The sequence below is a fragment of the Oncorhynchus keta genome, chromosome 28, assembly GCF_023373465.1.
Source record: "Oncorhynchus keta strain PuntledgeMale-10-30-2019 chromosome 28, Oket_V2, whole genome shotgun sequence".
Lineage (NCBI taxonomy): Eukaryota > Metazoa > Chordata > Actinopteri > Salmoniformes > Salmonidae > Oncorhynchus > Oncorhynchus keta.
In genome coordinates this window covers 56,527,386-56,554,623 of record NC_068448.1, presented here as the reverse complement: position 1 = coordinate 56,554,623, position 27,238 = coordinate 56,527,386, and the positions used below count along the sequence as shown (strand labels likewise).

General features: G+C 40.8%; 2 protein-coding genes across 12 annotated transcripts in view; one reads left to right on the top strand and one right to left on the bottom strand.

Moving 5' to 3' along the window:
• Positions 1-84: 84 nt before the first annotated feature.
• On the bottom strand, positions 85-14,697 carry LOC118361577 (cAMP-responsive element modulator-like). Of its 5 annotated transcripts, none has more exons than XM_035741610.2 (7): positions 14,165-14,697; positions 13,659-13,734; positions 13,410-13,510; positions 13,208-13,323; positions 9,340-9,528; positions 2,855-3,011; positions 85-977 (listed from the first exon to the last, which is right to left on the bottom strand). In XM_035741610.2, exons 2-7 carry the CDS (start codon positions 13,722-13,724, stop codon positions 830-832), a joined length of 777 nt encoding a protein of 258 aa, XP_035597503.1. In that variant the 5' UTR covers positions 13,725-13,734; positions 14,165-14,697; the 3' UTR covers positions 85-829. The 5 variants fall into 5 exon arrangements, with proteins under 5 accessions (XP_035597503.1, XP_035597501.1, XP_035597502.1 ...); XM_035741608.2 differs by having other exon boundaries at positions 14,597-14,678; XM_035741609.1 differs by having other exon boundaries at positions 835-1,390; positions 14,597-14,678.
• LOC118361576 (cullin-2-like) overlaps positions 2,995-27,238 on the top strand; it is a 33,459-nt gene continuing 9,215 nt past the window's right edge. Inside the window, exons 1-10 of one of the 7 annotated variants that reach the window (XM_052483312.1) lie at positions 2,995-3,116; positions 18,652-18,790; positions 19,054-19,156; positions 19,359-19,453; positions 20,513-20,618; positions 20,748-20,830; positions 21,202-21,298; positions 21,576-21,686; positions 23,173-23,359; positions 26,924-27,048. In XM_052483312.1, the coding sequence (XP_052339272.1) occupies positions 18,672-18,790; positions 19,054-19,156; positions 19,359-19,453; positions 20,513-20,618; positions 20,748-20,830; positions 21,202-21,298; positions 21,576-21,686; positions 23,173-23,359; positions 26,924-27,048 (1,026 nt within the window). In that variant the 5' untranslated portion in view covers positions 2,995-3,116; positions 18,652-18,671. Of the gene's footprint in view, positions 3,117-17,082; positions 17,204-17,277; positions 17,464-17,572; positions 17,889-18,651; positions 18,791-19,053; positions 19,157-19,358; positions 19,454-20,512; positions 20,619-20,747; positions 20,831-21,201; positions 21,299-21,575; positions 21,687-23,172; positions 23,360-26,923; positions 27,049-27,238 lie in introns of those variants that run through there. The other 6 variants (XM_035741603.2, XM_035741607.2, XM_035741605.2 and 3 more) reach the window with 6 other exon arrangements.

The following is a 27,238-nucleotide window of genomic DNA, read 5'->3' as shown; positions in this document are numbered from 1 at the left end:
ATTAAAATGGTTACTTTGAGCAATATGAAAAGTATTTCAAGGTCAGTTAAGTAAAATACAGAGAAATCACACCAAAAATTAGATTTTTAATGCTGTGTAAAACATTTTATTTGAGAATCAAATTGATATCAAAGCATTATAAGGAGTTTTTCACTTTTTGAACAATAGTGCAGATTAGAGAAATACATTCAAGAAGGGTCATGGGTTAATTTAGCTGAATTGTTTTAGACAAACTTTTAACAGCATTACAAACACATGAACTATGAACAAAAGCTCGGCAGGTTTGTGCTTTGTGACATCAGGGTATATATTCATTTACATTCAACCAATAAAACGTCTCTTTACGAAGATTAAATACAGAAATGTAAAACAAAAAAGCACTGTGCATGAAGCATATAAGATTTCTAACAATAAAAAACAACTAAATAAATAGTAATGAAATAGTACAATAAACTTTTTGTATTTTTTTATCCCTCTTATAGAACAGTAATATATGCTGGTTAGTTTCTTTGTAAAATGTCATCTAAGATAGAGCTCTCTATGCAAGCCCTAGTCTCTACAAAATAATGCCTATACATTGCTATATGTGCAGGCCTGAGACTCCACATGTCATTCAAGATAAACCTCTGGGAGCATTTTGTCTGATAAATCTTCAAATAACAGATCTTCGATGAGAATGTTTAAAACAATTTAAAAGCGAATGCCTTACAACCATACGGCATATTTATTGAAAATAAACACATTACTGTGCAATGTTATGTACAGTAGCTGGTTATGATCGGCATAAATAACATGTCTCTACAGGGTGTATAGTATGTACAGTATACTGTTACTGACTCGACTTAATTCCATACATTTCCTTAAAGTAGTTTAGCTCATCCACGAGCTTCTTGTTCTGGGCCTCCAGCATGGTGAGGCGAGTCTCCAGACAGCGAATATACTCTCTCTTCCTCCGCCGGCACTCTTTGGCTGCCTGCCTGCAACAAGGAAAAGCAACAGGGGCACCTCATAATACTCGCTGTACTCGCGCCACAACTGGCCAGATACTGTCAAATGTTGTATGACGACAGTACGGAACATGTCTTCGAAACAAGTGGATCGGGAAAAGAGGTGTTGTTTTTGTATATTTTGGTATGTGAGAGCAGATGCTGGACATCGAGTCAAAGCGGATTCTCCAGGATACCATTACAGTTATCTGTAAACTGTTACTGCGGCGCACACCCTCAAGCCATTAGCAGTCTGTGGTCATTCAACTTTGTGGCAATAGATGTCTTTAAGCGCTTTTAGTTCCTCAATGAGAGTCCTGTTTTGATTTTCGAGCACAGCCACCCGATTCTCAAGACATTTTACATATTCCTTCTTCTTTCGGCGACACTCGCGGGCAGCCTCCCTGGAAGCAACAACACACAGCCTCCGTAAAAAGACTGGTAGCTACAGACAAAGATACCAAGGCCATACGTCCATAACAAGAAAGGCTTCAAAGTTTCAGTCAAGACTGATAATGGTAACGAACTTAAGCAATAACACCACCACAGAGTGACTAATTAGGCATTTTACAAAAATCAACATGCAGGAGACTACATTTGCCTGTGCAAAATCGTGACATAATACTACATGCAATTGCAGAGTGTAAATGTCAACAGAAAAGATAGTCTTTAGTGACAAACACTCAGGTGAAAGCACGACAAAGCACAAAAATGCACAAGCATGTCCGTGTGTGTTCTGAGGCAAATGGTGGCACTCAAAAAAGGCAGCCCAAGAATGCAGTATACAGCACATGCATGTTAATTAGTAGCATTTATGAATGAAAAAATCTAGTTATTAGCATTTTTATGATTATCTGTTCCATCATGATTAGCCAACATTCTCATGCAGGACCCGCATCGATCAAAAGGCTGTTTAGTACCCACATGAAAAAAATACTATAGTGTATACCATGGCAAGAATACTATAGTATTCACTGTAGTGTTTTTGGACTGTAGTATACTATAGTATTTATTGTAGTATTTTTGTGGACTGTAGTATTTAATATATTTTTGGGGGACTGTAGTATAGTGTAGTATTTATTGTAGTGTTTTTGTGGACTGTAGTATTTAATGTATTTTTGGGGGACTGTAGTATAGTGTAGTATTTATTGTAGTGTTTTTGTGGACTGTAGTATTTAATGTATTTTGGGGGACTGTAGTATAGTGTAGTATTTATTGTAGTGTTTTTGTGGACTGTAGTATTTCATGTATTTTGGGGGGACTGTAGTATAGTGTAGTATTTATTGTAGTGTTTTTGTGGACTGTAGTATTTAATGTATTTTTGGGGGACTGTAGTATAGTGTTGTATTTACTGTAGTGTTTTTGCAGACTCTAGCATACTGTAGCATTTACTTTAGTGTTTTTGTTTTATTATTTTTTACATAAACGTGTGGGACTTTCTCCTTGAGGAAACCTACTGGAGAAATACTAAAAGGGTAAATGCTCCATAACCTGTAGGTATGTAACCATAGGGAACACAATACATGGTCTATACTTGGCACGGGTGGCACAAATTAGAAAATGGGGGAGGGGAATTGGCAGTGTACATGCAATTTAAATACTGTAGTTTAAAAAAGGTATTGTTTTTGTGGACTGTAGTGTTTTTGCTGACATTTCTATATTATTTACTACAGTGTTTTTTGTGTGGATAATACCATATTATTTACTATAGTATTCTACAGTATACTACAACAATCTATACTAAGCACTACACATGATCGAGGGATACTAGTGTGTGGTATAGTATTCTACAGTATACTACATAATTCTATAGTAAGTACTGTAGTATTCTATACTAAACTAGTATTTTTTATGTGGGTGTAGACTACCTGTTCTTCATGAGGCGGAGTTGTCTCTTGCGTGTGGTCTCGTCAGCCACGTGTGGGGGGCTGTGCAGGGAGCCTGGGGAGCCAGCCATCACAACGCCCTGGGGCAGGCTGGAGGTGGGAGTGCAGATCTGGTAGCCTGACATGTCACCAGTGGAAGCTGACAGAAACACAGACATGGGGAACACTTCTTAGAGCACTACCATTTGTATTAGCTGCTAACTTGCTGAACAGAAGGCATCCACCGCCTTAAAAGTACAGAAAGGTAAGTTGTCTAATTCATTCACAGTGACTAAAAGGTATGGAAGAATACGTCAGTGGATTACGCAATAAGGTTCTGATGTCATCCGATTCCTATGTGTGTGAGTGGTGACGCGAGAGAGGATATGATCGCTACACAGACAGGCTCTACAGAGAGCTGAACAAAATAAAATGCCAAGGAATTTTACTATTTGAATTTCAATTCAACATGATAGTTTCAATTTGTGCATAATTCCATCCAAAATCAGTCAGAGAACAAAGAACATTGTTTTGTAGAAGCAAACCATTTAATGAAGCAGAGTGTTATTCCCATCTCTGTGTACAGTAGCCTACTTCTCCTTAAATAAACCTTCTCTGTGCCATGGGAGCTGCCTGCATATGATGATTAATTTGGTAACGTCTTGCTCTCGCAAAAGGAACGGCCTGTAATCGCAGCATGACTGGGACTGACGTCAATGTCCATCTTATTTGCCGGTTAGCATTTACATTTCCCTGCTGGGGTCCTGTTCCAGGAAAACAAGTGACGTCAGCCACTGTGTGTGTGCTTTGAGTGGGCAGAGCATTGGAGCATTTCACAGAGAGGGAGAGAAGAGAGGGGAGGGGGGGGATGGACAGACAGAGCGCACAGGGAAACACTGAACATTTTCCAATCGTATTCAGCGTGTTGCAATCTGCTTTTTATTTCACAAGACTGTTATTTCCTAGGCTGTTTTGCAGTTTTATAAAAGTCAAACCAAGACATTCAAGGATACTCATGTTAAATGACATGTAAATTCTAATGTATTTGCTTTGAGAAGAAAATAAATCCTAAGCAATACAACAACTGTGTCATATCTTAAAAACCTCAGCTCTCTGGATATCAACACATTTTCAATACCTTTATTACGTCATGGTGAGTTCTATAGCTTTATAGAACATTTTCTTTCTATTTTATTAGCTAATGTCTGTAGACAACTGCGATATTATCATACAATAACAATCTTGTACAGTTAATCATGAATCCAAAAAGCAGAGGCTACGCAGGCTGTAGAGTATTAGTGTCGCACAAAGGCAGAAGAGTTCCTCTACAGTTACCATTTTCTCTTCAACTTTCTCACGAAGCAAAATATTAAAGTTAACATACCTGACTCAGTCTCATCCCCAGCAACAGCCATATCTGTTCTTAAGAGGTCCAAAAGAAACCCTTTATCTCAGCTCTCGAACAGAAATATCTCCAAAACCACCAGCTATGTGTGCAATCACAATTAAGGGCATTGACATCACTATGACATCATTTGCCTCCTGATGTCAATGATGACATGCATTGCTCTGAGTCCTCCCCCTACACTGGTATGTACCCCGTATTGCTTTTTTTCTTCTTCTTTTTGGTCCGACAAAAGGTTTGAGTTGCTTCTCAAATGTCTTCATATTACCGTGTTTTTCAAGATTATTTGTGCAGCTTTTTAAAACATTGGATTGGGTATTGAATGTGAGTTATATAATACACTAACATAAACAACTGACAAAAACACATGACATCACTCTACTTATCACTACTTAAATACTTAATAAACTGCTGTAAACATAATTTCTGTACAAATGTGATTTCTATGTAATGCTCAAATTCTGACATTCCAGTTGAGTGACTTTCCTCACTTAATTTCAAGTGTCCAAGCTTGAATAATTTAATACATTTTAAAAGTGCTTTTCATTATACAGAATCATCTCTAAGTGCATAAAATCTAGATTTTTTTACCAAATAGAAAAAGAAATGGACACAACTAGACAGGGCAACTGACACAAATAACCCAGCTCACACTATAAGAGACAAGGACACCAAGGAGCACAGCTATCAACAGAAAGCCTTCCTAAAAGAGAAAGGTCTTTAGGCCCGTTTTAAAAAAGGAGCCCAGAGTCTGTTGTGCTTTCAGGTGGTCCGGGAGTGCATTCCAGTGGTTTGGGGCGGTCGAGCAGAATGCCCGATCCCCCAAGGAGCGGAACTTGGTCCTGGGGGGTGTGGGAGAGCAGAATATCGCTTGACCTGAGGGTGCGGGTGGGGTTATGGAGAGAGAAAAGTTATTTGAGATAGAAAAGGGGCACTGCCATGAGTACACTGGAAAGACTGCAAGAGGGTTTTGAATTCAATCCGGGAATGAGACAGGGAGCCAGTGCAGAGATTCCGGGATGATGGTGATGTGACGGTGTTTCTGCACTCTCATCAAGATCCTTGCAGCGCTGTTCTGGATATATTGGCGCTTCTGGAGACTCCTGCCAGGGATCCTGATGAAGAGTACTTTGCAATAGTACAGCCTTGATGACTAATTTAAAGGTCCAGTGCAGTCAATAACATGATTTTCCTGAGTTTTATACATATTTCCACACAATGAGGTTGGAATAATACTGTGAAAATTATGATAATGCCATTTTTGGGGGCGGCAGGTAGCCTCGTGGTTAGAGCGTTGAGCCGGTAACCGAAAGGTTGCTGGATCAAATCCCCGAGCTGACAAGGTAAAAAAATCTGTCGTTCTGCCCCTGAACAAGGCAGTTAACATACTGTTCCCCGGAAGGCCGTCATTGTAAAATAAGAATTTGTTCTTCACTGACTTGCCTAGTTAAATAAAGGTTAAATTTAAAAAATGAAATAAAATTTGTGTAAGGGCTGTTTGAAAAGATAATTCCTGCCTGTTTTGGTAAGATGGCGTTTTGGCCTTCCATGTTGACATCACCATACGGACAATTAGTCATTATGAAAGAGTTCCAAACCACTGACAATAACAGATAATTTTCAGTTTTTCCTGAGGACAGGCTAGTGGTAATGGCTGGAGCGGAATAAGTGGAATGGTATCAAACACATCAAACCCATAGTTTCCATGTGTTTGATGCCATTCCATTTAATCTGTTCCAGCCGTCCTCCCCTCAGCAGCCTCCATTGGACCCCTCCCAGACAGTCCAAGCACAATTCTTGCTTGAAAAGCCATTTCAATTGTTGCTAAGGTTCATAATTTTTTGAAATGGTTGATAATCACAGCAAGGTAATTAATTGCTAGAAATGATTTGATATAGAGATAGAAAACATCTGCGTTGGACCTTCAACAACAGCTGGTAAGTGTTTTCCCTGGAATGCTTTTGCAGTATGGACAAGGGTCGTAGAGGCCTACAATTCTTTGGGGTTGCACGGCTGTGATTTGGGTTGAACGATTGTGAGAGGGTCAGTTCCGGGGGCAAAAAAGTATTTAGTCAGCCACTAATTGTGCAAGTTCTCCCACTTAAAAATAAGAGAGAGGCCTGTAATTTTCATCATAGGTACACAAACTATGACTGACAACATTTGAAAACAAAATCCAGAAATTCACTTTGTAGGATTTTTAATGAATTTATTTGCAAATTATGGTGGAAAATAAGTATTTGGTCACATACAAACAAGCAAGATTTCTGGCTCTCACAGACCTTCTTTAAGAGGCTCCTCTGTCCTCCACTCGTTACCTGTATTAATGGCACCTGTTTGAACTTGTTATCAGTATAAAGGACACCTGTCCACAACCTCAGTCACACTCCAAACTCCACTATGGCCAAGACCAAAGAGCTGTCAAAGGACACCAGAAACAAAATTGTAGACCTGCACCAGGCTGGGAAGACTGGATCTGCAATAGGTAAGCAGCTTGGTTTGAAGAAATCAACTGTGGGAGCAATTATTAGGAAATGGAAGACATACAAGACCACCGATAATCTCGCTCGATCTGGGGCTCCACGCAAGATCTCACCCTGTGAGGTCAAAATGATCACAAGAACAGCGAGCAAAAATCCCAGAACCACACGGGGGGACCTAGTGAATAACCTGCAAAAAGATGGGACCAAAGTAACAAAGCCTACCATCAGTAACACACTACGCCGCCAGGGACTCAAATCCTGCAGTGCCAGACGTGTCCCCCTGCTTAAGCCAGTACATGTCCAGGCCCGTCTGAAGTTTGCTAGAGAGCATTTGGATGATCCAGAAGAAGATTGGGAAAATGTCATATGGTCAGATGAAACCAAAATAAAACTTTTTGGTAAAAACAAAGAATGCTGAGTTGCATCCAAAGAACACCATACCGACTGTGAAGCATGGGGGTGGAAACATCATGCTTTGGGGCTGTTTTTCTGCAAAGGGACCAGAACGACTGATCTGTGTAAAGGAAAGAATGAATGGGGCCATGTATCGTGAGATTTTGAGTGAAAACCTCCTTCCATCAGCAAGGGCATTGAAGATGAAACGTGGCTGGGTCTTTCAGCATGACAATGATCCCAAACACACCGCCCGGGCAACGAAGGAGAGGCTTCATAATAAGCATTTCAAGGTCCTGGAGTGGCCTAGCCAGTCTCCAGATCTCAACCCCATAGAAAATCTTTGGAGGGAGTTGAAAGTCCGTGTTGCCCAGCAACAGCCTCAAAACATCACTGCTCTAGAGGAGATCTGCATGGAGGAATGGGCCAAAATACCAGCAACAATGTGTGAAAACGTTGTGAAGATTTACAGAAAACGTTTGACCTCTGTCTTGCCAACAAAGGGTATATAACAAAGTATTGAGATAAACTTTTGTTATTGACCAAATACTTATTTTCCACCATCATTTGCAAATAAATTCATAAAAAATCCTACAATGTGATTTTCTGGATTTATTTCTTCTAATTTTGTCTGTCATAGTTCAAGTGTACCTATGATAAATTTACAGGCCTCTCTCCTCTTTTTAAGTGGGAGAACTTGCACAATTGGTGCCTGACTAAATACTTTTTTGCCCCACTGTATGCTACCAGTTTATACGAAGTCACTTCGTCTAAACCTGAAAAGGGGACAACTTCTAAAGGTTATGCAGCGAAACCAGCCAAATACACTTAGTGTACAAAACATTAAGAACACCTGCTCTTTCCATGACAGACAAACCAGGTGAAAGCTATGATCCCTAGGTGTCACTTGTTAAATCCACTTCAATCAGTGTAGATGAAGGGGAGACAGGTTAAATAATATTTTTTAAGCCGTGAAACATGGATTGTGTATGTGTGTTATTCAAAGGATGAATGGGCAAGACAAAATATGTAAGTGCCTTTGAAAGGGGTATGGTGGTAGGGGCCAGGTGCACCGGTTTGCGTCAAGAAATGCTACACTGCTGGGTTTTAAACGCTCAACAGTTTCCCATGTTTATCGAAGGTGATGCACCACCCAAAGGACATCCAGCCAACTTGACAACTATGGGAAGCATTGGAGTCAACATGGGCCAGCATTCCTGTGGAACGCTTTTGACACCTTGTAGAGTCTGAGGGCCAAATGGTTGGGGTGCAACTCAATATTAGGAAGGTGTTCTTAATGTTTTGTACACTCGGTGTATATCCAAATCAAACTTTAGTAACCACATTGTGAGCCTGTTACAATACATCAACCATGACGAATTTCACGAATATCCACTTTGTTAGATTTGTTGAATGTCCGCCAATCCAGCGTCCTTCTATCCCCCACGGTCTGCGTTCCATTTACCTCCTTAACGGCACCTACGCAGTCAATCCACAGCCTTAGACAAGTTGTAAATGAAACAAGTACTGATATTGTATCATACAACAGCACGCTCAGCTTACCAAGAAAACAGAAATGTATACATTTATGGTCTGTTGACATATATTTTAGAGGCTATTTATACAGAAAATTGGTATCCAACCCATATAAAATGTATTTATGATTATATGACAATATTTTAAAGTTGACAAAAATATTTATAATACACAATTTCTGATATATCACGCCTTTGTTATATTTTTCTTGCATAAGTAAAATCAAGATTATGCCTCTAGTGCCATTCATTCCAATTATATAGACTGGTTTGGATTTCTCCATGACCAATATGGCTGCCATTTTCACCCCATTCTGGATCTTCGAAGGTTTATGACATAGCCCTTCTAGTAATTTAATAGGATTCTTTATCATTTTTATAAGCTGACCAACTAAATAGGTCAACTATTCTACTATGGGGTTGTCTGATTTTGCTGTTGATTACTCGTATTGTTGGTTGAGAAAATAAAATGTGGACAACAATTTATGAAATATCATTGTAGGCAAAATTCGCATAATCAATAGTACTGGGGCTCATCCCCACCTGTCTCTCGTTTGGATCATAGGTGCCGTTCTCAACCCAGGCGGGCTCCGGCCCAATTTAACCCCTGCTAATAATCCAATCTAATCCAATTGATGGCAGACCTTGATGGTGAGGGTCTAGAGCATTTACCTTTTACCATCCCCTTGTTGCCTTGCATATAGAACTGCTGAGTGCCATCTCCTGACTGTTGGGAATACTGGACGATGGCTGCAGCAGACTGGGAGTTTCCAGAGTTGGACATGGTCAGAGGCTGCAAGGCCTGTAGTCCCCTAGGTAGAGCACTGGTCAGCTGGATGGCACCATCCTGAGTAAAAGCAACTGAGGACAACAAACGAATAGGGGTTAAATTGACCCAGGGCCTGCATTTACCCCATAGGTAATGATTGGCCCAATGAGGTAAATACAGATCGGCAACTATCTGCTTCAGCTTATTTATTCATAGCCAGTGACTACGCTGCATCAGTTGGGCTACTAAAGGTGATCATGCTTATTGCTAAATAGCACACCTCCCTGATAATATGGACCAATATGTTATTGTGTATCTTTGTCCAAAACAGTTGTTGCGCAACCTCTAATATTAAGTCTCTAGGTTCTGGTCGCCCGAGTTAGAATACCTCATGATAAACTGTAGACCACACTATTTACCAAGAGTTTATCTATATTTTTCGTAGCCGTCTATTTACCACCACCTCTACTCTACATACGAGACGCATACAAAGCTCTCCCTCGCCCTCCATTTGAAAAATCTGACCATAACTCCATCCTCTTAATTCCTGTTTACAAGAAAAACTCAAACATGAAGTACCAGCGATGCAATCAATAGGTAAGTCTTCCAATGACGTTACAGGACTGTTTCACTAGCACAGGTTGGAATTTGTTCCGTGATTCATCCGATGGCATTGAGGATTTTCCGCATCAGTCACTGGCTTCATTAATAAAGCCCAGTTTCCACTGGCACTTAAAAGGAGGGCCAATTAGGGCCAAATTCGAGCTGGGTTGAGGAAAACCCGGGCCAGCGCAGCCCAGTTTCACAACTGGTGCCAGCTCAAATGGAATTCGGGCTGGTGACACCATTTCTATTGAACCACCAAGCTGATCACTGCTGGATGCTGACGAAGTTTAGCTCGCTCATCTGGGCTTGTTGCTGTTAGTTAGCACATGGACAAACAGTACTGCAGTAGTCAGACATGACACAAATTACCAACATAGCTGGATTCATTCATTTTTGCACTACACAATATAATTGTATGAGAACAGTCAGCCCTCGAATGCTAGCTACCTAACATTAGCATGCAAATCAAAGTTGAAACAAGCTAGTTAGCTAACGTGAGCTAGCAGGAATTTTAGCTGGCCAGGTCATATTAAAAGCTAGGTAGCTACATCATACTGTACTAAACCTGTCGTTTGGTTTGCTTGGTTAACTAGCTAGCTAATAGCCAATGCCATGGCAAGCAAGATAGAAATTAAGCTAGCTAGCTAGCCTGTTATGCTAGCGACAGCGCTAACCTTTTACCGACTTCAACGTACCAATGGAAACGGGGCTTGAGTGCATGGACGACATAGTCCACAAAGTGACCATACAAACATATCCTAACCAGAAACCATGGATTACAGGCAAAATCCACACTGAGCTAAAGATTAGAGCTGCCGCTTTCAAGGAGCAGAACACAAATCCAGACACTTATAAGAAAATTCTACTACGGTGTCTGACGAACCATCAAACAGGCAAAGTGTCAATACAGGACTTAGATCAGATACTACTCCACCAGCTCTGATGTTTGTCGGATATGACAGGGCTTGCAAACTATCATGGATTACAAAAGGGAAACCCAGACACGAGCTGCCAAGTGATGCAAGCCTAACAGACTAGCTAAATGCCTTCTATACTTGCATCAAGGCAAGCAACACCGAAACATGCATGAGAGCACCAGCTGTTCCGGACAACTGTGTGATCACGCTCTCTGTAGCAGATGAGTAAGACCTTTAAAAACAGTTTAACATTCAGACAGATTACAAGGACACGTACTCAGAGCATGTGATGACCCAACAACAAGTGTCTTCACTGACATTTTCAACCTCTCCCTGACCCATGTTTCAAGCAGACCACCATAGTCCCTGTGCCCAAGAAGGCCAAGGTAACCTGTCTAAATGACTAGGTTGTGTTATTATTGTGTAGCAATCACATCCGTAGCCATGAAATGCTTTGAAAGGCTGCACATCAAAACCATCATCGCAGACACTCTAGACCCACTCCAATGCACATACTGCCCCAACAGATCCACAGATTACACAATCTCTATTGCACTCTACACTACCCATTCCCACCTGGACAAAATGAACACCTACGTGAGAATGCTGTTCATTGACTACAGCTCAGCATTCAACACTATAGTGCACTCCAAGCTCATCAATAAGCTACGCACCCTGGGATTAAACACCTCCCTCTGCAATTGGATACTGGACTTTGAAGGTCGCCTGCAGGTGGTGATTATAGGCAACAACACATCCACTACACTGCCACTCAACATGGGGGGCCATCAGGGGTGTGTGCTTAGCCCCCTCCCTATACTCCCTGTTCACCCACGACTACATGGCCGCACACAACTCCATCATCATCATTACCTTTGCTGACGACATGACGGTGGTAGGCCTGATCACCGATGACAATGAGACAGCCTACAGGGAGGAGGTCAGAGACCTGCCAGTGTGGTGCCAGGACAACAACCTCTCCCTTAACGTCAGCTGATTGTGGACTACAGGAAACGGAGGGCCGAGTTCGCCCCCATTCACATCGACAGGGCTATAGTTGAGACGGTCGAGAGCTTCAAGTTGTTCAGTTTCCATATCACTAAAGACCTATTATGGTCCAAACGGTACTGGACCACCAAGTCTGGGACCAAAAGGCTCCTGAACAGCTTCTACCTCAATGCCATAAGACTGCTGAACAGTTCATTAAACGACTACCCGGATTTTCTGCTTTTCACCCCCTTCCTACATGTACTTCAATCAATCACCTAATCAAACCTACATGTACATACAGTATTACCTTAATCATTCGGGGTGGCAGGTAGCCTAGTGGTTAGAGTATTGGACTTGTAATGGAAAGGTTGCAAGATCGGATCCCTGAGCTGACAAGGTATACATACATCTGTCGTTCTGCCCCTGAACAAGGCAGTTAACCCACTGTTCCTATGCAGTCATTGAAAATAAGAATTTGTTCTTAACGGACTTGCCTAGTTAAATAAAAAGGTACAAAAATATAAAATGTATCACCCCAACTACCTTGTACACCATTCTGGTACTCCTTGTATTATAGCCTCTTTATTGTGTTACTATTATAGTTTTATCCATTTGTTCATTTTCTTACTTTTAACTGCATTGTTGGGAATGTGCTCGTCATAAGTAAGTAAGCATTTCACGGTAAAGTCTACACTTGTTTTATTTGGTGCATGTGACATTTCATTTGATATGGACCAATATGTTGCAGGACTTAATTATGGAAGGGGAAATTATATTTGTCAGCATATTATAATTTTTTTCATTCATTTTGGAAGGGGAAATTATATGTCATTTTAGAAAGTCACCAAAACTTCTACATTTAAATTTTTGGGGGCCTCATGACCTTTGCCACCACTGATAAAATAAATCCAGGGGGAAAAATTAAACAATCATTGATTTGTTTTGTTGTTAAAGCTTGGACACTTCAAATTAAGTGAAAACATTATGCCTACGTGTTTAAAAATTAAAAGGCACTAGACAGGAATGTCATCATTTGAGCATTACACAGACGTCCCATGCGATTTGGTTATGCAGAAATTGTGTAAACAGCTGCCAATTACATCAGTTTATTAATTAAGAGCGTGTAGTATGCGGTCTTGTCCTTTCACATAACCAAAACAACTATGGACTATCAGAGACTGAGAGGTGCCAAATACATCTGGATTTTTAAAGAAACATATTTATTTTTGAAACACATGTCCCTTCCAGTGAGACTTACTGAACTGGCCATGGTTTGTCTGATAAATAGAGGCTGGCATGCCGGGCGCTGGTGGGACACTGCACTCTTCTTTTATCTCTTCAACTTTTGGACCTGCTGGATCTGAAGACACTTTTCTGGGGAGAAAAACACATTTGTAAAGATGTCTGTGAAATAAATGTATTGCAGCTCTATTATTCTACACTTTAATTTAAAGTAATACCTGTATGCCTGTCTTCTGGAGGGAAGCTCTCTCCTGTTGTGTGCATTAGAAACATCTTCGTTTGAGTTTCTGTCCTCTGATTTTGCTCTCCTTGTTGCTACCTGGGAAATGAAATCTCCCATTAACAGTTGATCTGTCTGGCTTATATGCAAGGCAACAGCATCACAGTCATCTGGAGACTATGCTTAGGGATGATGGACATCTGCAGATCATAACACTTTGAGGAAGGTCTATCTCCATTTTAAATACCTGTGCTAGTGATGATAGCGAACCACCGCTGCCCTGCTCCTGCATTTGACAGGCATTGCTTTCCATGATAATCGTCCTATAAAGAACAAAAAGGTGGGAAAATGAATGATTGGCTAATTCACGTTAGTCGTCATACTACTACTACCTCTGCCAATTGCTAAAGTTACTGTGTTGGAACAAAACCTTGTACTGTACTACTGCACATCCTGACTGTGTGCCTAAGCGTAACTACATTACAAACTCTGTCTTGACCGTGACTGGGTGCTAAGCAAGGTTCACAATAGTCAACCATATTGTTTCCACTTTCAAGCTATCCTGTCCGTTTGCATGCTCAAGGTGGTGGTGGCAGCTAAAGCTAGCAACCTAACGTTACAGTTAGGCCACTGGATGTTACATTATTAGATTGGTACAGTCGCTAGCTAAGTAACAAGCTGAATAAGCAGTCGTTAGCTATTTACTAACTTAGCTAGCCGGGTAGTATCGTTTTTTCTCTCTCGCTAACTTACCAATAGATAGCGAATGCAGCCACTGATTAACGTTAAATCACTGATTACGCCTCGAATGGATGGTCTGAGAACCAACACACACGTAACACCACGTCAGCTCCGATGCAGCTGAAATCTGCGAGGAACTCAATGGCGCCCAAAACCAAATTCGAAAAGTACTGCGAATATAAATTACTTTAGCTGGCTGTGAACTGAGTCTAGGTGCGTTGTTGGCTAATGTGTGGCTAAATACATCAAAATTAAGATCAACAAAAATCGCTATCGATTAGAGTTCAATGGAAACTTTAACCGTATTTATTTAAAAATCATAGTCGATCGTACGCTCGCGATGCGCATAATTTAAAGTGTTTTTGATTGGACAGAGCTAACTTTCTTCTTGGAACGTTGAACTGCTGCCGCCAAATCCCCAGTCAAAGTGCACACACGATCTACCCTGTAACACCCATTCACATGGTCCAGATCTTGAGATTTGTCTGATCCGGAAGCCCCATCACCATTCAGGTCTGTCTGTGTTACTTTGTCCATAGCTACTGTAGCTAAGCCTACTACTTGTAGCAGAGTATCGATCGAATAAAAGTGAGTAGCGTGCGACATCTGGTGGTTTTAGGTCAGTAAAATCGACCCCTTTGGCTACAGACAGACTTCCCACCAACACAACACTACCAAATATTTGTATAAGTATCTATGAGAGATTGTTACATGAGATTACAATGTATATCTAACTTTGAAACTAAAGTATATATAATGTAATTCAGTCTAATTGTAATTGAATGTTGTTTATGTACGTTATGTTAATTTTCAACATTTTGGGCAGACAGGTCCTAAATTGTAGATGCATCTCTGGATCTCCTTATTTAATAAAGATGTGCCTCTAGGCAAATACATTACATTGACACAGTGTAAAATCAAATATATGTGTATTTCGTGTAAATGTAATATGATATGAATAGAACCTAAATAATGAATTAAGCAATGAATACAGTCACAGGTAAATGGCGCTGTTTCCGTGACACAGCACTGCCTCACGTTCCTTATTGCTTTTATAAAACTGTTACCAACATGTTAAAATAACAATGAATTACATATTTTCATTAAAAGTTATTTTGATGAGTCAATTCATTATTCCACCAGAAAATATAGTCCGGACAAAAATCTGGTTGTTTGTTATTTTGGTCATGTTACTACAGACGCGAAGGCAGTCATGAATTATTTTTGCTTCGTTGCTATGCAAAAGCTTTGTCACAGATAGAACAATGAGTCAGATATTTCAACGGATGTATATATGTGAAGCATCCGGTTGGCGTTTCCACTCAATATCAAATATGGTGATGAGAGGAAGCCCAGTGGCCGGCAGTGGGAGAAGATGGATTTTGGCCGACATTCTGCAAATTTTCTCATCAATGAAACATTTGATCTCCAATTTTCATGTTTCCAAAACCAGGATCTGTACCAAACAAAGTGGACTGCGTTTTGTAGACTTTACCCTTTGAAAAAGTTTCAAAAAATTATACAAATAAATGCTAGAACGCATCGATCTAACTAGCTCTGCCAACCTCCTTGCTTGTTCTGCCCACTATGATGAATTTGCTCCCATTGGAAACGACAGGCTCTGGTCTATCTTGGGTTAGTTGTCAAATTATTTGGACTGGTCGTCCATTCTAAACAAAATGGTTGCTATGCAGGCTGGATAAAGTTATAAAGTCACTCGCAAGTTAGTCACGTCAAACAATGAACCTGGAATGACAGTACACTAGCTACATTTTAGTTTGTTTTAGATTTTTTCTATTGACAATTACTTGGATATTTCCATGATAGTGACTTTGTTGCGTGATGGCTCAGGAAAAGTTGTCTTGTCTCTGGGCACTATGTAATGGTGTTAGGGTTGCGTAAATTCAAATCTGGTATCAGGAAAAATATAACAATGAGTCACCGATTTTATACTATGTATTTTTTATTAGCTAAGTAATACATGGCAAATGCAACTTTCGTATATACGGGCTCACTGTAGCAGGGCAGAACAGAGAACTGACAAGACGTATGTAAAACAGTATTCTTTATACTGTGATAGACATAGTTCTAACCCGTCTGTTGGCCTATCACAGTAGAGACTGGGCGTGGTTTAAACTTGCTCAGCCTATTGCAGGCGCTCAGGCGGGTCCCCGCCTCTTGGCGCCTCTTTGATAGATGTAACTTGCTTGTGAAGAACATCCAGGCTCTCATGCTCTATACCGCTATCTCGCACCTGGCTCCTGTTATCTAACAAAAGACTGCTTGTTCTCGCAACACCCCGCTCTGAATGTGCCCCCCTCCCAACTCATTGAACAGTTCCTGTCTTCATGCTACTTTTCCATCATGAGAAAGGCCCATGGCCTTGAAACTTTTAACAATGTTTCAAGTCAGCTATTTTGCATAACACATACATACATCCACACAAGCCAACAGCATATAATATTCAATCATATATATGGTAATGTAAAATACATGATCCAACAATGGTACTAAGCGATTTAACCCCGGCTGTACCAAACTAAATGTTGGACTGGAAGCAAGGGGAAATTATGTGCGAGTTGAGATCAATACAAAAGATGATTCTGACAAAAACATGAACATGATATTCTCATTGGCGCAGTGATACTTTTCAGATGAAACTGTTAGCAGGCATAGGTGTGTATTTGATGACCAATAGAGCACGGCTTGGAACGCTGCTCGTCCAATCAGCATCCAGGAGCGAAACAACAAGTTTTATACAGTAATACAGTTTGACACAGTCAATATGCAAGACCACTTGAATGACACACAACTTTTTAAGTAGACTGGTTCTTAACTCTTCCAATCATACGAATAATAGCCTACCGTATATATTTTAGTATTTATACTTCACATCTTGCATTTGTACATCTGAAGAAATTGTACATTAGTTTTCATACGCATTCATAAACCACTTTTTGCTGTACCTTACAGCTCCCTAACGGGTACCCGTAGATTGTGCCGACACCATTGCAAAATAGGGATGTTCTTGCCTTAAAATCTAGTTTTTTTGTAAGTGTTTGACTGGACGCCCCCTGTAATTGTGACTTTTATTATATATACATGTTTTCATTGTGCACGATACACATTTACCTTCTCTGATATTATTATATTAAATGCAAATAATTACTACTCCAATACAGTACACCCTACAGCTGATACAATGGTATTTTCCATAAGGTAGGGTAATGGAGAGCTGTAGCTAAGCGAAAGCGATCAAGCCTGTGACAGTGAAGAAACTTGACTTTTATTAACACATATATTAGTTAGAGGTATGTATATATTGGAAATCTTCACGTAACCTTGTTGACATGTTTATGTAGACCATGATACTGTGATGTAGCGTGTTGTCAGTGCAAATGTATTGAAGTCGCAGCTAGCTAGCTAACGTTAGGAAGCTACCCCAAATCGGTCGCTAGTTAGAAGTGCCAAGCTTTAACTGGATCTCTAAGCTAGCAGCTATACCTAGCTAGATATGTTGGTGCTTCTTCCTAGATACATGATTGGTTAGCAAATTTAAGACATTGTTCGAGAAAAATATGACTGTTTGTGACTTCAATGAGTAGATAACTAAGTGAAATAGCTATGTCTATAACATGTAGCAACATTCTCCGAAAGTGACAAACGAGCTTGAATGACGAATGGATAGCTGCAAGCTAGCTAGCCAGGCCTAAAAAAGTATTGCGGGATATCTAAGGTGAGCATTAAACTCCTCTTGCTACCCGTGACAGTTCAACTCATGTCATGAATGACTGAATATTGTTAGCATATAGCATCGCTGATGTAGTTAGCTAGCAACGTTGGGTAACATGATTACTGATTATTTTAGCGAAATGTTTTGTTTACAGTGTGTCAATTAGTTTTCTAGTAACAGCCGGTGAATTTGGTGCAACAGTCGAGTTTATTCCCTTTTTAACGTTCGCTATTAATATTACATTTCGTTGATTGTTTGAATGTTGAGGTGTAACGTTAATACAATGTAGGCCTAAATCGACATTTGTGTTATTGAGCTGATGCAGTATAATATTTAAATAATTTCCCTGCAAATTTGTACATGACACATTTGTGATATGGCTTTTAGTTTAAGTTGCATTAACTGTAATTTGTTTAATTAATGTCATTAACCTTATCACAACACAATGTTTGAGATTGTAATTGCAAACAGTACTTCAAATCAGAGTTAATATCATTACGCTTCAGGCAGATCAGTAAATGATCTGTATTTCCAAGTATTGTTTAATTATTGATACATATTATGTAACAGTTTATCCAATCAGAAGAGGAAAAATACCATTCATTTTCGCAGTCTGATGTTGAACTAATTAAAATTGGAGTGTATATTAACTGATTCGACAACAATACATTATTAATCTGCTCTAATAATTCTCAAATAGTTTTCTCCAATATTACAGTGCTGTGCAATCACACCAATAACTGTTATTTTCCCCTCTTTATCTCAGCCTGAAGAAGAAGCCATACGATGTCCTTGAAGCCGCGGGTGGTGGACTTTGATGAAACATGGAACAAGCTACTGACGACAATCAAGGCTGTGGTGATGCTTGATTATGTGGAGAGGGCCACATGGAACGACAGATTCTCGTATCCTTTCCGTTTCACCTCTACAGTAAAAAAAAAGTTCCTGAACTGTCGTTTTTTTGTGTGTGTTTTAGTTTGCCTATGATTTAGGAGGCTAAAATGCCACTGGTCTGTGATTATGTAGTCGAGCCATTAGAACAAGCCAAAGTTAACGTTGGGACATTTTCAAGTTCACGTGTCACTTTTTAAATAGAAAATAATGTCTGCATGTTTTTCTTCTTCAGTGTTACATATGAATGTGTTTGACTCCTTTACTCTAAAATCAGTGACATCTATGCCTTGTGTGTTGCTTACCCAGAGCCTCTGGGTGAAAAGTTATACACAGAGACCAAGGTGTTCCTGGAGAACCATGTCAGACAATTGTACAAGGTAAATACGATTCATCATTTGGGGGAAATATATTTGATCTGTTATCTACTAAATGTTAGTCCATTAAGCTATTGATTTCACTTGATTCAGAGAAATTTACATTGCTTAACATTGGATAGCCTAATAGCTGTATTTGTTGATTGTCTGCTTTTCATTGAGGTGCCAAGGTATTAAACTTATATTTTTTTGTCTGTAATTTCAGAAAGTTCTAGAGTCGGAGGAGAAGGTTTTAGTTATGTACCACAGATACTGGGAGGAGTATAGCAAGGGAGCAGACTACATGGATTGCTTGTACAGGTAATATCCATCAGCCTTTTTATGAATGTTTTGATGAACCCAGAGGAATAGGTGAGCCAATACACCAGGTTTGACTAAATCTGAAATAATACAGACCATCATATGAGTTCAGTCTTACTGTAAGCCCTATCTTTCCTATTGTTTAGTGCCAGTAAACTTGACTGTGGCTGTGTTTTGTAGGAGTTTGCCACAGAAATGCAATAGGAGGTGCATGAGCACTGTAGTTACTGTAGAGTTCAGTCCTTCCTGCTTCTCCCATAGGCTCCCCTCATTATTGGGGATTGTTACCTTGAAACGCTTGTCTTTGAAGTGCCAACAACCATTGACTGTTTCTGTGTGTGTCCTCTTCATTTGAAAATCAATACCCCATAGAGGTATTGGATCTATTTTTACAAGTGCACTTGGGCGGGTAATGTGTTTGTGTGTGTGTGGAATCTGATCGTACAGGAGTAGAGTACTGCTATTGTATAGCTGCCAGCACTTGTCACCTAGTCATGTCTATTTCCTGACCTACCCTGCCATTGACACCTTATATAAAGAACACTGCCACTTCTACAATTTAGGCTAAGCTACATTTTCTCAGGTGTTAAATATAAAATATATGCATTGGTAGATGTTTTGGGAAATGTAAGACTTTGGCTACCTCACCACAGTGACAACTTTAGATATCATCATTTTCGACAACAAGCTCCTCATCAATTTGAGAGGTAATTTAGTATGTTGTCATCCCATCATTTTGTATATATACATTTGAGTTCATATCTCTTCTCATCACTGTCCTGCTGATGCTAAGTGGACAGCACAGCTGTGAAAACAACTTGTAGATGGTCTGACTGTCATCAGAGCCAGCATTTCTGTCTATCTCTCTGTGGCCCGATAGGCCCTGGGAACTTGGCCATTCACACACACTAGTGAATCTGTAGAGACTTATGGGTCGCCCGTAGTGAGCTCGTCTTACCTACACTTTGGTAAATAACTCTAGATAAGAGTTATTATCAAGTGTTATTATTCTAATATGATGTTGTGTATTGCACTTTCTCTCCCCTCTTTCTAATGTAGGTACCTCAACACACAGTTCATCAAGAAGAACAAACTGACAGAGGCAGACTTGCAGTATGGCTATGGATGGGTTGAATTGAACGAACCACTTATGGAGATAGGAGAGGTAAGTCTCAATCATATCTTATTACATTCTCAGTTATTCAGTACAAGTGTCACAATATATCAGTTTGCATTTCTGAGTGCTTACATACAATATTATGTGCTCATACAATTCTCCTTACTGTAATTTCAGCTAGCACTAGACATGTGGAGGAAACTGATGATCGAGCCCCTGCAAGCTGTCCTGATACGGATGCTGCTGAATGAAGTCAAAAAGTTGGTTCTTGGTTTATATGTACAGTAGTTATTGGTTCAAATGTGCACTATGATTATACAAGGCTAGCATTGGAGGAGAAGCTCTTGAGGTGAAATGCACAGTTCTCGTATTTAGTGATTTGTTACTGTCATAATGATTTGGCCTGAAGGTTAGTTTCTGTGAAGATAAAGAAATAACCTTTTGCTCTGTTCTGACATAGTATTGTTGTAGCAGGCTAATCCAGTTTAGGTTATTACTGTTAGGCTACTTATTGAAATAAAATTGAAAACCACAAGTCACCTTCTACTCTTTTAATTCAATTATTTTGCAAGACACATTTAAATGCTGAGTAGAAATGGAATCACCCCTAATGGAGTGTGTTCTCTTCCAGTGACCGGTGCGGTGAGGACCCTAATCAGAAAGTAATCCATGGGGTTATCAACTCCTTTGTTCATGTTGAACAGTACAAGAAAAAGTTTCCTCTCAAGGTGAGTAAGCATCTGTCATATGTTGGGTTCTAGATATTTCTGGACAGTGGTCATTTATGTTTACTCAATAGCCTGTTTTCCCACAGTGAATTATTTTATTTTTAAGTTGTTAGCTTGGAGTCGATAGTCTTTGAAACTCATTTTTTTATATAGCCACTATGCCGTTGAATCATTGATAATGTTCATGCTTGCCTTTGTTAATTAATGTACAGTAAGTATACTGCATGTCCATGCCGACGTGTGTGTTCTCTAACGCGTGGCTTTTCCTATGTTTCAGTTTTATCAGGAAATCTTCGAAGGGCCATTTCTGACGAAAACAGGAGAATATTACAAACAGGAAGCCTCCAATTTACTGCAAGAGTCCAACTGCTCACAGTATATGGAAAAGGTAAGATGGCTGTAGTAAGTCCACCTAATAGAGATCCATAGTGCTGTATGAATTATAGGATCTCTGTGGTCTAACTGTTCACAGTAGCGTTATGGAAAAAGGTAAGATGTCTGATGGACAGGTAGTGTAGTTCACTTCCTTGTTACCCGCTGCTCTCTGTTTTATTCTTTGTACATAGAATCCAAGAGCTCTACTGTTCTCTATTGTGACCCTAAGAAATACTGTTGTCTCATTGGAAGCATGTAAGCAAACCGTTGATGTTCGGGTAGTATAAATTATGAATTCAGTTAAATAGTGGGACTTGCCATTGCTACAAATGGATATGGTGTATTTTGCTGTGTGTTCTTGGTGTTAGTTTATCAGAGGCTCGGTGACTCTTGGAGCAGCTGTACACAGGCATTGCTCTGCTGTAAGTCTGCGGAGACCCATGGAGCAACCAGCTGTAGCACTGGCAGAGTTTAATCTGTGTATTACTGTTTGACTGACTGACTCTAGTGAAAAGAGATCACAGACAGTCCCTTACATTAGCTAGCTAACTCGCATCATGGCTGCCGCCTGGTGCGTCTGAAATGGCACCCTATTCACTATAAACTGTAGTCCACTACTTATGGGCTTTGTGGAAAAGTAGTGCACTATATAGGGAGTAGGGTGCCATTTGGCACTTGGCCTCTGTTCACGAATGGACCTGTAAATTGGTGATCTGATAGCCCTTTAACCAGGATAAACACCACGCTGGCTTTAAAAGGCAATGGGGCAGTTGGCAGTGTGTAGGAGTGTCTGGCCATCTGTTGTTCTGCTGAGCGTGACTGAAGTCCCTATAAATGGGATATGTGATATGCCTCGCTCGCTGCCCTGGCCTGCGGTTCTCATGTCCAGACCAGCCTAACGCGATCAAACTGAGGTAGCTTTCCTTTTCAGAAAAACCCAGGCGCTTTAGCTGCTTTTAGCAACGCTAGTATTTGCACACTAGAGTTGCTAGGAATTAGCTTCCAAAAAAAAACGTAATAGTCTGCCGGAAGTCAACGTTAAATAACATTTAATTTAAACTTACTCTGCTGATCTTCCATAGGGTTGGTCCTTATACAGGGGGGTACATTCATACAAAAACATCTAATAGAACATAAATGAGACTTTCCAAGCGTGCGTCTGTTGTAGGCCCACTTCCTCTCTACTTACCTCATGTCAAACTAAAAGTCCTGAATGTGTGCCATACCGGCACAAAAAATAACTTGTGGGGGGACATTTATTTTTGACATGATGTAAGCAGAGAGGAACTGACCTCACCAAGGAACTGCATGGGTCTACAGCAGACCCACGTTTGGAAATTCTGTTTAATTATACGTTCCATTTGATGTTTTTTGGCAGTCATTCAGCCCTATTGGGCCTGGGCCAGTTGGCAAGTAGCGTCTTTGACATGTGCATAATTAACTGTATTTAACAAATGAATCAATCCAATGTGTTCCCTTCCCTCCCTGACTCCACCTAGGTTTTAGGACGGTTGAAAGACGAGGAGGTGCGATGTCGAAAGTACCTGCATCCCAGCTCCTACGCCAAAGTCATCCACGAATGCCAGCAGAGGATGGTAGCGGACCACCTGCAGTTCCTCCATGGGGAGTGTCAGAACATCATCCGCCAGGAGAAGAGAGATGGTCAGTCTGGTTACAGGAGCGACGGTCAGTTTGCTTGATACTAATAGATCCAGGGGCTGGCTTAGACTGTATTACTGTAGTTAGATGGTCAGTCTGTAGTTAGATGGTCAGTCTGTAGTTAGATGGTCAGTCTGTAAATTAGATGGTCAGTCTGTACACTGAACAAAAATATAAACGCAACATGCAACAATTTCAAAGATTGTACTGAGTTACAGTTCATATAAGGAAATCAGTTAGTTTAAATTCATTAGGCCCTAATCCATAGATTTTGGTGGTCACAGATACCTTTAAAAAAAGTAGGTGCTTGGATCAGAAAACCAATCCATATCTGGTGTGACCACCATTTGCCTCATGCAGCGCGACACATCTTAACATAGAGTTGATCAGGCTGTTGATTGTGGCCTGTGGAATGTTGTCCTACTCTTCAATAGCAGTGCGAAGTTGCTGGATATTGGTGGGAACTGGAACATGCTGTCGTCCATGGAGATTGAAAGCATCCCAAACATGCTCAATGAGTGACATGTCTGATGAGTATACAGGCCAGAACGGAGACATTTTCGTCATCAAGGAATTGTGCACAGATCCTTGCGACATGTGGCTGTGCATGATCATGCTGAAACATGTGGTGATGGCAGCGAATGAATGGTACAACAATGGGCCTCGGGATCTCGTCATGGTATCTCTGTGCATTCAAATTGCCATCGATTAAATTGTGTTCGCTGTCTGTAGTTTATGTCTGCCCATACCATAACCCCACCGCCACCATGGGGCACTCTGTTCACAATGTTGAAATCAACAAATAGCTCGCCACACAACGCCATACACACTGTCTGCCATCTTGCCGGGGCAATTGAAACCGGGATTCATCCATGAAGAGCACACTTCTCCAGCGTGCCAGTGGCCGTCGAAGGTGAGTATTGGCCCACTGAAGTCAGTTACGATGTCAAAATGCATTCAGGCCAAGACGACAAACATGCAGATGAGCTTCCCTGAGACGGTTTGACAGTTTGTGCAGCAATTCCTTCAGTTGTGCAAACCCATAGTTTCATCAGCTGCCCGGGTGGCTGGTCTCAGACGATCCTGCAGGTGAAGAAGCCGAATGTGGAGGTCCTGAGCTGGCGTGGTTACACATGGTCTGCGGTTGTGAGGCCGGTTGGATGTTAGACATTTTGGCAGTACGTCTCGATCACACTGACAGCGTCATTGCATATCCAATGGAACGCTGCGGCATAGTGTTACAGAGGCAGTGCGTTGTGTGGTGCAAACGCTGGATTTATCGAATGTATGCATCAAACTATGTGTAGACGGCTTGACAGAAATGGTAGTAGAAGTTGAATGTTGAACTTTTGTTGCACACACACACACATGATGCTGCGTATGATTTTGCGCAAAGACGCTGTTGGTGTGAACAATGCGAAAAACAATTTGAGGTGGGTTGTTGTCGAAAAATTCTCTACCAACAGCTCTGGTGGACATTCCTGCAGTCAGCATGCCAATTGCATACTCCCTCAACTTGACATCTGTGGCATTGTGTTCTGTGACAAAACTGCACATTGTAGAGTGGGCTTTTATTGTCCCCAGCACAAGGTGCGCCTGTGTAAGGATTATGCTGTTTAATCAGCTTCTTGATATGCCACACCTGTCAGGTGGATGGATTATCTTGGCAAAGGAAAAATGCTCATTAACAGGGATGTAAGCAAATTTGTGCACAGAATTAGAGAGAAATAAGCTTTTAGTACGTACAGTTGAAGTCAGAAGTTTACATACACCTTAGCCAAATACATTTAAACTCAGTTTTTCACAATTCCTGACATTTAATCCTAGTAACAATTCCCTGTATTCCTCCTGACAGAGCTGGTGTAACTTAGTCAGGTTTGTAGGCCTCTTTGTTCACACACTTTTTCAGTTCTGCCCACAAATACCAATACCTTGACTTTGTTGTCCTTAAGCCATTTTGCCACAACTTTGGAAGAATGCTTGGGGTCATTGTCCATTTGGAAGCCCCATTTGCGAGCAAGCTTTAACTTCCTGACTGATGTCTTGAGATGTTGCTTCAATACATCCATATAATTTTTTCCCCTCATGATGCCATCTCCTGCAGAAAGCACCCCCACAACATGATGATGCTATCACCGTGCTTCACGGTTGGGATGGTGTTCTTCGGCTTGCAAGTCTCCCCTTTTTCCTCCAATCATAATGATGGTCATTATGTCCAAACAGTTCTATTTTTGTTTCATCAGACCAGAGGACATTTCTCCAAAAAGTACAATCTTTGTCCCCATGTGCAGTTGCAAACCGTAGTCTGTCTTTTTTAATTGAGGTTTTGGAGCAGTGGCTTCTTCCTTGCTGAGCGGCCTTTCAAGTTATGATTAGTTTTCCTGTGGATACAGATACTTTTGTACCTGTTTCCTCCAGCATCTTCACAAAGTCCATTGCTGCTGTCCTGGGATTGATTTGCACTTTTCTCACCAAAGTACATTCATCTCTAGGAGACAGAACTCGTCTCCTTCCTGAGCGGTATGACCGCCGCATGGTCCCATTCTGTTTATACTTGCGTACTATTGTTTGTACAGATGAACGTAATACCTTCAGGCGTTTGGAAATTGCTCCCAAGGATGAACCAGACTTGTGGAGGTCTATCATTTTTTTTCTGAGGTCTTGGCTGATTTATTTGGGTTTTCCCATGATGTCAAGCAAAGAGGCACTGAGTTTGAAGGTAGGCCATGAAATACATCCACAGGTACACCTCCAATTGACTCAAATGATGTCAATTAGCCTATCAGAAGCTTCGAAAGCCGTGACATCATTTTATGGAATTTTCCAAGCTGTTTCAAGGCACAGTCAACTTGGTGTATGTAAACTTCTGACCCACTGGAATTGTGATAGATTATTTCACTGATAATTCAATATGTTTGTAAACAATTGTTGGAAAAATTACTTGTAATGCACAAAGTAAATGTCCTAACCGACTTGACAGAACTATAGTTTGTTAACAAGAAATTTGTGGAGTGGTTGAAAAATGAGTTTTAATGTCTCCAACCTTAGTGTATGTAAACTTTCGACTTCAACTGTATGGAACATTTCTGGGATCTTTTATTTCAGCTCAGGCAACATGGGACCAACACTTGTTGCATTTTATAATTTTGTTTAGTGTAGATAGGCAGTATAGTTAGATGGTCAGTCTGGTAGCTACTAGCCTATAGATGTGGTCCTTCTGTGGCTCAGTTGGTAGAGCATGGCGCTTGTAACGCCAGGGTAGTGGGTTCGATTCCCGGGACCACCCATACGTAGAATGTATGCACACATGACTGTAAGTCGCTTTGGATAAAAGCGTCAGCTAAATGGCATATATTATTATTATTATTATTAGATCCAGGGGCTGGCTTAAAGCCAGTGTTAATTAAGCACATCCTTTCTTTGGCGATTGAGAAGGCTGTATTTGACCTGGCTGGCTAAATCCTATATGTTTCTGGCCATTACCATAGCAAATAGCTATCAGATTTCAAATTGTCCATAGAACATCCAGCTGTGGCTGACTGTGAAGAGCTCCATAACCCCCCCATCTCTTCCCCTCTCTCTCCCCTACAGACATGGCTAACATGTACACCCTGCTGCGAGCCGTGTCCAGTGGCTTACCTCACATGATCCAGGAGCTCCAGGTCCATATCCACGACGAGGGCATCCGAGCCACCAGTAACCTCTCTCAGGAAAACGTACGTCACATCTCCACCTCCCCAAGTTATCACTCTACATTATCAGTATGCATGATCAGATGATGTTTTTAGATTTTACGTTCTTTTTACAATACAAAACATACACTGACAACAGCCTACAGACTCACGTCAACGTCATCACCCCTGCCCCAGACCCACCTGCTCACACCCCCATCTCCAGAGCTCGCAT